The sequence below is a fragment of the Athene noctua genome, chromosome 2 (genome assembly GCF_965140245.1).
Source record: "Athene noctua chromosome 2, bAthNoc1.hap1.1, whole genome shotgun sequence".
Lineage (NCBI taxonomy): Eukaryota > Metazoa > Chordata > Aves > Strigiformes > Strigidae > Athene > Athene noctua.
The window spans coordinates 113,269,932-113,282,011 of record NC_134038.1 but is presented as its reverse complement, the minus strand read 5'-3'; the positions used below and the strand labels follow the sequence as shown (position 1 = coordinate 113,282,011).

Sequence of the window (12,080 nt, the reverse complement as noted above, 5' to 3'; positions counted from 1 at the left end):
AGTTGAGACAGCGAAGTTAGTAGAGATGGATCCTACCATTAACAAAAAAACTCCAGAGAAACACAAAAATATTATTGCATCTATCCCAAACATACCCAAACGTACCTAATCTAAGCAAACAGACAGCTACGTGAGGTCCTGTTGTATCAGGTCTTTGCTGCTCTATCCTTTAATATTATCTGACTATGGGACATGAGGGACATGGGAAGTAGATGGCTTGGAGGGGGAAGATTATGCTGTTTTAGTGAATGAATTTAAAGAAATATACAGCTCTTGCCAGATACTCAAGTATGGGCCAATTTTTCTCTTATGGCAATATGCAGTGCTGCTATTTGCCTGATAAATGAAATTTGTGTATATTTTTTGAATAGAATTAAAGACAAACAGAGATGGAAAATTCCTCGAGTGTGTGCATAGAGATTTGGCTGTCTTTTACCAAAAACTGGGAGAATGCAAAGGTGCACTGGGAGTGGTGAGCATGGCCTGGTTTTCCATCTGATTTTATTGGCTAGAGCAGGTTGTAAAGGATGTGTGCCCTCAAAATTGCTGGAGATGCAAACAATATTTTAAATTACTCCAGGCTGCGAGGTACTGCATCTGAACAGATTGAAAGCTGAAATGTTGATATCAGAAATTAAATTAATGCACATGAGATTGAAACAATATCTAATTAAAATCATTTGAAAAATGACTTGAAAATTGAATATGACATAATATTTAGCAGGCTGTCGCTAGTACAGCTATGAGGCTTTGACTTTTCTGCAACCATTTTCATTCCAGGCCTGGCTACCAGTTAACTAGAAATTACATATGAAGCCACCATCTCACGCCATCAAACAGTAAAGATTGGAAGACAAAATACCTTTTGCCCGCAGCCTGTTTACTTGTCCCTCACTAACTGAATTGCAAAATTTAGTAAAGGGAACCTTCTTGTCCATGTATCTGGCCTCTTGTGTGTTTTTTTTTTTATTTCAAGCTGGATCATTTTGAATGCTCATGTTGTGTTTTTGACTTACTTAGAGCATGATGATACTCCTGCCCAGGGAGAGGAGTTACAGATTCACAGGCTGTAGCCCCTGGAAGAAGCACCCAGGGCTGGGCACAGGGTCTCCACATACCACCCTGTAGATGTACACTAAAGTCAGGGAGAGTTTATCTTACATTGCAGAAAGTCTATTCTTCCGAAAATAGTCATACATAATAAATATCTAATTCAAAGTTCATTAAAGTACTTTTGAATTACTTCCAACAAAGGAAAGTGGATGAGGTGGGGAAAACCTGTGTAACATCAAGTTGTTCTGTAGTTTAAGGCTTAGAGAGTGCAGAACTGACAGTGTGGTTTTCGTCTGTCCCATTCTCGTTTAGTGGTCTGAATACCTCAGTAGTTTCAGGGGATGCATTAACTGTGCAAAGACAGGTTTACTCTGGGACTGTGTTCTCAACAGGGAGAGAGCCCAGATATTATAGGAACGCATTTTCATTGAATTGCATGAGACAAAGTTTTTATTATCTGTTATGTATATGCATGGCACAGTGCGTGGGTCTGCCACATATAAAGACAGTCTCTCTGGTCCATCCTATGAACAAACTTTCCATATAATTGAGAGGTTCTTTGTAGGGGAGGAGAATGCAAAGACTAACTTGATATAGATGCAACATCTTCTTCTCTTAGATTTGTGAAACTTGTTAAAAAGTTAAAAGCTGTAGTAATTACTTACTACTTACTATCTCTGGATTTCCCTTCCCTCTTTTCTCTTTCCTCAGAGAGAGGTAAAATAAATGAAATTCTTCTGAATGTGACTCTATGAAAGGAGCTTTGCAGCAAGCTGTTAGGAAGAAGAAATTTGTTGTCGAATTCATCTGACAGCCTACAGTAAATCTGAATTAATTGCCCTCCACCACTTTATTGACTGGAGATCCAGTCAATATAGTGAGTCTAAGGAATGAATTGGCTCATTCTAAAATGGGTATGTAATAGAGGTCAGGGAAATCATATGTCTCTAAGTACTTCTTTTCCTACATTTAATTAAATACAGCACACACTCAAAGTCAGATTGACAGAAAAAAAATGTTTCCTTGTGAATTACACCACTTTCCCACAAATGCTTTTTATATTTAAGGATGGTTTCTTCTCTGGAGCAGGTAAATCCTGCAGCAGCATGGGAGACAGACCAAGGAAGCCTGCAGGAACCTTTCTCTCTTCTCACTTATGCCAGTGTGCACTTCCACGAGTAAGCTGGAGGGTGTATTTGTGCTTGGCAACCTGCTTAATAGCAAACCTTTGTAAACCACTCATTTCTCAGGGCTTCCTTCTTCCAGAAGTGCTATAATGAGACCAGAATTCTGCTTGAAATGCTGTATAACTTGCTTCTAATAACCAGTAGACTCTAAGGTTAAACCTGCCAACTACAACACTAGACACTCAAATTCCTGACTATGCCACTGACAGATAACTTTGCTGAAGGAAATAAATGTTAGCCCTCAGAAAACACATCAGACCTCCCTCAGGTTAGTGAAGCTATGAACAGTGACAATCCCTACCCTTAAACACTCAGTAACACCCTCATCGTGCTCTCTAATAGAGCAAAGCCATTAAGTTGTCCCCATTGTAATTTAGATCACAGAGGAGACTTCCACAGATTCTTTCAGGTTAAAATAACTGATATACAGAGAGTAGGCAAAATTATTCCACTGTAGCTACGTGCTTAATTATATGGAATACTGCATAAATTGTCAAGTGCAAAGAATTATTCTGATAAATTAAAATACTAATTAAATAGGCTATTGCAGAATTTTGAGAACATTATAGGGCTCCGCTTCTTCAGGTAATTTGCATATCCTTCATCTAGAGAATATAATTTAAAGGCCTCCTTTTTTGTGTGTTTGGAAGCCTTTTTTGTTTCAGTGGAAGATTAAAAAAGGGATTTATATGTTGCTAACTCGTTTGGGGTGGGTTGGGTTTTTTTCTTTTTTTTTGAATAGCTGTTTTTATTATGCCTCTTTGCTCATGAGTTTGTCAGGTCTCCATTACTATTTCAGGACTTTAAGCTGTGGCCATAAAAAAATCAACTTTGATGGAATGTGCAGTATACCATGTTACCCAGAATTATCATTTCCAGTTCATAAAATTTGCAACAGAAACATCATCTGCTGTATATTTGTATTGGAATAAATTGCATATAGTACACTAAAATTCTTTTTAAAAATTTAGGCCAATTTTCAAATGATTAGTAGCTTGTTTTTAATATCTGAATTTATTTTCCCACCACTTCTTCCTCATCTATCTAAAGGCTATTGACTATGGTTTATGGTCTTAAATTCTCAGTTACTGTTATGCATAGATAAAGTTAAGTAGTTATATTCACTATTCAGCAACTTGAAGCAGCTGCTTGATAGTCGATGCTTGAGCACCACTGTTTTGGACAGGATTTCTTGACCTTCCTGAACTGCTTGTGGAGCTCAAGGTTAGCTAAAATATGTTCCTGTACACACCTGGAGTGAACATGAGAGACTGTCTGCTGTGTTTCTTTCCGCTGTCTCCACAATGTAACAGTGCCTGAGCTTGGCCATTTTCAGGTTATGATTTAATCAATAACATGTCATGCCTAATTTTGGCAGGGTTTATGTTAGCATGGCTGCCAGAAGCTGTCCTTTGTGTTTTAGCCAGTATCAAGGGGGAGAGGGGTAGTGTTAAGTAAACTTTTTTGTTGTTTTTTAATATCAAAGCTCCAATAATTAAGGTCTGCAGGAAAGCTATAAAAAGGAGTCAAATATGTAATAGTAATTATAAAATTCAATGATTCCGCAGACCAAATATTTTCTGTTAACTGTTCATGTGGTAAGAAATTACACACTGTGATTTAAGCCTTGTTGTTACTTACACCCATTTATTTTGCAGCCCCTCTGCTGTGCAGTTCCCTTTACCCTAAGCTACCAAAGAATCATTTATTGGACCATTCAGTTTCTTGGAAGGAGGTTTTTAAATCTTCTAAATTTTTGCATTTGGCAGAAATCTGCCTTTAATATCTCTGCTGGATGAGAGGTGGTCAGTGTGGTACCATGGCACAGCTTTGCAGTGAAATGGCGCGTCCAAAATGGAGAATGTTGTTACATGACATGGCAGGTCATCAACCATCAATGAAGCAACATAGCCCAGAGTCCGTCTCAAGGCTGAAAATCGAGCTTGTTAGCAAAGATTTACTTATCTTTTGGAAATTTGTACTGTGCAACATATACAACACAGTTAAAATGTAGCCTCAAATCACATGGTCCAGGCAGCTCTCCTTCTCATGTGATCTCTGTGACTCTGGGTGCAATAAGTATGTTTGTGAATGTGTGAAGCATGGTGTATTGTGTGTGAGTATTGTATGCAATTTTTAGACTGTCACCCAGCAAAACATTTCTTTAAGCTTTTTTAGCTTGGGACTCCATGTTCCTATCTGCCTAATTGGCAGCATATAAAAAAAAGCAAAAACAAACCTGTGCGGGTCTAAAAGACCTTTCCTCTCCATTTAAATCACAGGCAATATTCATCCCTTGATGAAGGCAGTTGGAAAAGTTTCTCTGTATTAGAATTGCTTAAATTTTCAGTTCTTGAGTCTTTGCACATACAAACTCTTATCAGAATCATAGAATCACAGACTCATAGAATACCAGGTTGGAAGGGACCTCAAGCTTCATCTGGTCCAACCTTTCTTGGCAAAAGCACAGTCTAGATGAGATGGCCCAGCACCTTGTCCACCTGATTCTTAAAAGCGTCCAATGTTGAGGAATCCACCACTTCCCTGGGAAGATTATTCTAATGGCTGATTGTTCTCATAGTGAAAAACTTTCCTCTTGTGTCCAGTCGGAATCCTGTCAGGATTAATTTGTACCCATCACCCCTTGTCTTTTCTATCTGACTCATTGTAAAAAGGAAGTCTTCCACTTCTTTGTAGCCACTCTTTAAATACTGGAACATGGTGATAAGGTCTCCCCTAAGCCTTGTCTTCTCAAGGCTGAACAAACCCAACTCTCTGAGCCTTTCTTCACATGTCAGGCTACCCAGTCATCTTTGGGGCCCTGCTCTGGACCCTCCAGCCTGTCCACACCTTTGTTGTATAGCGGGGACCAAAACTGAACGCAGTATTCTGAGTAGAGTAGGGTAATGACTTCTTTATCGCTGCTGCTGATGCCCTTGTTGATGCAACCCAGCATCCTGTTGGCTTTCTTTGCTGCTGCACCACACTGTTCACATATATCACACTTGTCCATCAGGACCACTGGGTCCCTTTCAGAAGAGTTGCTCTCCAGCATTTTGGGTATATGAAGTGAGATATATCCACATTTTGGCTATATGAGTTGAGATTGAGCCCTAATGATATGACTTGCCTCTGAAATCATAGAATCATAGAATGGTTTGGGTTGGAAGGGACCTCAAAGATCATCTAGTTCCAAACACCCTGCTATGGCAGGGACACCTCCCACTAGATCAGGTTGCTCAAGGCTCCATCCAACCTGGTTCTGAACACTTCCAGGGATGGAGCATCCATAACCTCCTTGGGCAACCTGTTCCACTGCCTCACTACCCTCACAGTAAAAAACTTCTTCCTTATATTTAATCTAAACCTCCCCTCCTTCAGCTTCCACCCATTACCCCTCATCCTATCATTACAGTCTCTTGTAAAAAGTCCCTCCTCACACTTCTTATAGGTGCCCTTCAGGTACTGGAAGGCCACTATGAAGTCTCCCTGGAGCCTTCTCTTTTCCAGGCTGAACAAGCCCAACTCTCTCAGCCTGTCCTCACAGGAGAGGCATTCCAGCCCTCTGATCATCTTGGTAGCCCTCCTCTGGGCTCATTCTAACAGTTCTATATCCTTCTTGTATTGGGGCCTCCAGAGCTGGACACAGTATTCCAGGTGGAGTCTCATGAGGACGGAGTAGAGGGACAGAATCACCTCCCTACTGTCCACACTTGTTTTAATGCAGCCCAGAATCTGGTTGGCTTTTTGGTCTACAAACACACAGTTGGCTCCTACTGATCTTATCATCCACCAACATGCCCAAGTTGTCCTTCCCAGGACTGTTCTCAATCCACTCATCACCCAGCCTGTATCTGTTCTTGGGATTGCACCAGCCCAGGTGCAGGACCTTACACTTGGCCTTGTTAAACTTCATGAGGTTGGCCTGGGCCCACCACCACCTCTACAGCCTGTCCAAGTCCCTCTGGATGGCATCCCTTCCCTTCAGCTTATCAACCACACCACACACCTTGGTGTCATCGGCAGACTTATAAATATGAGTCACTTGTGTTGCCCTTTGGACAAGCTAAATAAAGTATCAGTTCACAATAATATTGCTTCTGAAAATTGTCTGCTGCAATCTGAATTGTTGTGAATATGTTTGAAACAGCAGTGATTAAAGAGTATTTTTCAAAAATGAAAGAAAAATATATTCATTCCTTTCAGTATTTTTATGTAAATTTACAGTGTACAATATGTTCAACCACTCTTCTTGTCCTTTCTAGCAGGAATTGTTCCTTTAACAGCTTAAGTTGAGAAGCTGAGTCTATCCAAATTGTGCCCTTAATCAAAGGAAAGAGATAGGTGCCTGCAGATGTGTGTAAAATATGTGGAATGACTCATCACATTAAATGTCCATCCCTTTCCATTCACTGCAGAGAGAACATAGATGACTCACTTGGATTACACAGTCAATGACTAGACTGCTAAAGGGAGGAAAGTTTAACAAGGCTGCAAGGCTTCATTTCTACTCATAAATAAATCAAGCCAGGTGGCTGGCTTTCAGCCGTGAGACCAACTGACACAGTTTGCATCTAGAAGGCTAAAGTCTTCCCATCCAAAATGGGATGACCTTACCCATACCCCCAGCTGGGAATAATCTCATTCTTGTGCTGTCCCCAGAGCTGTGGATGGGCATATTTCTGTGAGAATACTAGTGGACAAAAGCCAAAATCATGTTAAGACAATAGTAATGATTTAAAAGTATGGGCAATGGTAAGACAGTGCTCAAGTTCATACTCTGGGCATATTTGGGTTGCAAATATAAACGTAATCTTAGTGATTACTACCTCTGTTTTGCATTTAGCTGTTTTATGCTGGGTTACATTATCTTTGGTTTGAATGTTTATACTGATATAGAGCTGATAAATGAGAAAAAAATTAGTTTTTTTAAAAAAGCAAAACAAACCCTTGTGCATTGTGTGCCAATGTTGCAAAATAAACTGTTTATCTTACCTGCTAGGTAAGAGTCTGTGTTTCTTATGAAGTGTCCTACACAGTGACAGTGCTCTTGTAATGGTAAGGTGCTGCCCTAATCTTCACTGGAAGGAAGACAGTGGGAAGTTTCCACTGAAGAGAACTTTCAAAACATACTGTGTATATGTGTTAAATGTATGTGATACTGTGTATCCAAGGGAACTAGAATTAGTTTGGCTTTCTTTTTCACATAATAATGAACAATTACTAGCATACCTATGCATTAAAAAACCCGACTAGCAGAGTTATCAGGAACAGATATTCTATAAGTGGCATAGGTAGGAACTGTCATGAATTTACTGATGGAGGAAAGAAGCTTGATTTTCTAGTAAATACTACAAAATCATGCATATTCCAGCTCTCCCGTAACTCTTTCAATCTTAATTTTCCTTACAGCCATAAACAAAGAGAAGCTTGAAAAAACAACTGGACTGAAAATTCTGCAGACTGGTGTGGGGGAGGTAAGCGGCTTGGGGCATTTTACACTCTCAAAAATATTTTAATTGTTGGGGTTTTTTTGAGAAATCCTGGAGCTCATGAGTGTTTGTGAGCTACCACTCTGATAGTGCTAAGGGCCTTTTTATGATACAGTTACATCTGTCAAAATACAATCTGCTGCACAAATAGCACCGTATCCCACAGAGAAAAAATACCATCCTTATGAGAAAAGTGCAGCCAGCTTTAAAAAATGCAGTTATTTGCTTTGTTGTATCCCAGGGACAAACTCCCCAAAGATTTTTGTACAGCAACTGAAGTTATCGTATTATTCCTCTTGCTTCTGATGGAGTGCTATCTCATCTAAATCAATGAAAGTTTAAATTTGGGGTAAAGAGTCTTCAGATGTTAGAGAGAGTCTGATAGTGAATGAGTTGCTTATTTTGGACGTAACTTGAAACATAAATAAAACATGTGTCTGTTATTGTGGTGATATCACTAAGCAAAAACTCCACTAAGCAGTTCATCATTTATTAATAAAGATGATGCTATCTGCTAAGAACCTTGTGTGAACTACAGTTGATTGCTAATTCTCGTGCTAATTTTGTGTACACAGTTATCTTTATTTTTTTCCTTTTCATTTAAGTAATTTTGCTAGTGGTGAATGCTCACAGAGCTAGACAAATGTCATTTTCTTGTGATTACATTATTCTCAGTATTAAGAATAATGAATTGCTAACTTGTAATATACTGAAGGATTATTTTTTTTACTGATTTTGTTTTTTATATTTTTAATTTTTATTCATGCCTAAGAACTTAACTTGCCAGGATTTCTGAGGTTCTTTGTGCAACTTTATTCACATTATTTAAAGACTTGGTCCTGAAGAGGTACCAATACTGAGGCCTGCTGAGATGTTCAGGGTCAAAACTGTAAAAGTTAGAACTTGGAAACAAACAGGTGAAATAATCAGAAAATGAAAGCTCCCATCTCTTCTTAACTGTAGCTGATTTAACTAGTTGAGGTTGTCAAGGGTCCATAACCTCGAGAGCTGGGAAGTGTATCCTGGAACATGGCTGTGCACCTAGGTCTGTGTCCTGACTTCAAGCCAGAGTGAAGTTTGTGTTTGTGCTACCTGCCAGTCCTGGTTTCTGCTAAACAACAGGAGAACCAGGTCTATGGCACAGACAATGGAAGCCACATTCAGTAAACTTTTACCCAATGGGACTCTTCATGCTAATGAAATACCTCCATGTATTTTGTCCAATTCCAGTCATTGAATGGATTCCAGCTGGCTTCAAAGTGAGCTAGAAAATGAAAGCCCACTTCTCTTCAGATGCTAACTGTTAAATGAATTATTATCTCATATGTGGTCAATGGAAAAAGAAAGCACTTTTGGATATTTGAAATGCAAGAAGTTGGCACCTGTTATTTGTATCATTAATCCACATTGTAGTAATAGGGTTGTTCTAACCATGGTAGTCTAAGGACGTACTGGAGCTACAGCCTCAAGGACTTCCTAGTTTTTTTAAGACCAGCAAATAGAACTGGAAAAAATTGACAAGTTTTTCACCTAGAGATCTCTCCAGTCTGGTTCTTGTGCTTGGCTTAGTAAAAGTCACTGTAGCACTCACTTCCCATATATTTAGGCTATCATAGCTTTTAAAAAAAATGGTGATACTACTTGGATTAATAAAGACTTTGACAGAAAGTTCTGCTTTACACTCTGCCAAATATATTTTTTTAGAAGACAAAAAGTGAAAATTAACCAAAGGGAAGCAGATATTTCAGCCTAAATATATTTCAAGTTACATCTGAGATATGGTGATCAGCAGCAAAAGGACCAAGTCATTTGGAACATTAAGTTGATGGAAGAACATTTATTCAGCTGCTTATATATTTTGTTGGATGAGAATTCTCCCAGCTGTGCATATGCCCCTTTATAAATCTTATCAGATATGATTGTATACATAATTAATACTTTTCTGCAGTCTCACCTACGTGAAAAATAATGGAGTGCTGTTACCATGCTGTTTCTTTGTAGATAGGGTATCAGATTCTGGCTATTTCAGGTCAAATCTAACTATGTTAATCCAGTTTTGCAGTTTGTTTTTGATCCACCCTGGTGTTTAACAGGGTTAAAATAACAGAAAGTACATGTTTTAACATAATGAAGGAGCTTTTTGTTGAATAAGGATTCCTTTTTCTTCACACTGTAGGAATGGAATTATATGTAATGGTAACTGTAAATCAAAGTCAAGATGCTCAAATCAAAAGTACTTAGAAAAAAATTCTTTAGTTTCAGAATGAGAAATGGCCTTTTTGTTTGGACAGTAGGTCAGATTCATGACAAAGTTAATGAATATATAATCTTCACTTGCAGGACTGTAAAATGAAAAGGATTGATTTTGCGTGGCAAGTTTCATATCTGAAATAGCTCAAAAGAAATATAGCTGGGATACTAGTGGCAAATGGAGCAGCTGTATAAACAAATGTAGGAACTGTTCTAAGATCAACAATAATTCATGTGTTGCTCTGGACAGTGGAATCTGTTTTAGGTGTTGATCTATGATAACAGGATTTGTGCCTCAGTAAGAAATGTGTAGACACCGAAGACTACCAGGACTTCGGTGTGGTAGAAGGAAACTGTGGAGAAGAGAAATGCTTCTCTGAGCTCCTCAATCTCTTGCTTTCTCTCTATCACAACAAAAGCATTTCAAAAGCAACAACAGATTATAAAATTCACACCAAGCTTACTGAGACATTCAGTCAGGTCCGGGGAGGCCTGATGAATTGCTTTTATGTCACTGCATAAACTTGTGCTATGTAGTCATTAACAACACAGGTCTGGAGTCTACCACAGCTACAATACCGTTCATCATCTTTATGTCATGTAAAAGTTTTCCACAGCTTCAGTGAGTTTTTTTGATAGAGCTGAGGTTAGCTGCATTGTGTCAACATAGGGTAGGCTCTGCTTTAGCAGGATTAAAAATTAGTTCCTAAGATACATCAAAAGCTACTCATGTCAGGATGCTGATTTAAAAGTTCTGTATGTTTCATGGGAAGGTTTGGATGATACAATGAAAAGCATTTTCTGGACTGTGGGTAAGCAGAGCTTCTTTCAGGTCATTGTGGAACAACAGACCCTTACTGGTACTTCCACAGCATATCCACCTCAACATCTAACATCTGCTGACAGAATATTCAACAATCCAGAGAGTTAGATTGGAGTTTGATGTGCTGTTTATGACTCTTTAAGTGCTAATTATTTCCGCACCTATCTTGTGTGTAAGACGACCAAGAATAACTCTGCTGAAATCCTGAGGATGTGTGTGTTGCTATAGTACTGACTGCCTCTGGAATTATATTTCCTAAAATGTTTATTTCTTTTTGGAGTTTTCCAGCACCTATCACAGCTCTGAAACTCCTACATGGTAGGCCTCCAATATTTGTCTGAGTCATTGTCATGCATGTTTGTGCCACACAAATTCATCATAGGCTTTTCACAGCTTCTTGTTTATTCAGATGCAGTGAAGCTGCTGTTGTCTTTGAGGTATTTTATTTTGATCTCCCACACATGAAATAAACCTCTGAAGTCCTAAGGTCATCTTCAGAAGCTCAAGAACCTCCTATAGTTAAGTGTACATGAGAGTATGAATGTAAGTGTTGTGTTATCTATGTGTATATTTGCATAATGCCATAAGATGTATATTATTGGTAAAAAACCTGAACACTAAACAGCATTTAAGCAGGACCTGTAACTCCATTCTCCTATCTCCTAACTTGATGTGTACCATTCCATTTTGGAGAAATAAGAGTTGAACTTGTTGCTCTGCATGGCTGAGCACCCCTGTGAGATCCTGGGGACAGCATTTGGTCTCACATGGAGGGAAAGCCTCCTTAGCAGCAGCAGCTTTCAGGATTCAGTAGGGATGGGAGCTCCAGTCCCACACAAACACTAGTCCAACTGGACATTAACCCAGGAGCTGCTCTCCAGCCCAAGGGATCTAGCAGGCGCGATGAACCACAGTTCTACACAGAGGTCTCTAAGTAACCTAGGATTTCTTCCATATCCTCTAGGAACTTAGCCACTTCCTTCTCTTCACATAAACACTTTTGAATTATTATAAAAGCACAGTATTTTTCAGTTCAATTTCATGCTGAGCTTGACTGTGACGAGAGTTTGTCTAGTTCTAGTCCAGCTCCAGTTTAAGGTAGTTTCAAATAAAGGTTAAAATGCAGTTACTATGGCATGGAAAAATAACTGTTTATTCAGATTTTGGCTAAAATTTATTTTCCAAAACAATTTCAGAATAACAGGTCAGGCTCTCCAGTGACTCAAGAAAGTGTAATGATTCATATCAGGTTTTGTACGCTGAGTCTGTGATTTG

The 12,080-nt window shown here is 38.9% G+C and overlaps 1 protein-coding gene across 2 annotated transcripts in view; it reads left to right on the top strand.

Annotated features, from left to right (window-relative positions):
- The window catches only part of PTPRN2 (protein tyrosine phosphatase receptor type N2), a 685,048-nt gene that overhangs the window by 428,378 nt on the left and 244,590 nt on the right, over positions 1-12,080 (top strand). For both annotated transcript variants that reach the window (XM_074899931.1, XM_074899932.1), the window contains one exon: positions 7,653-7,717. In XM_074899931.1, the coding sequence (XP_074756032.1) occupies positions 7,653-7,717 (65 nt within the window). The remainder of the gene's footprint in view (positions 1-7,652; positions 7,718-12,080) is intronic.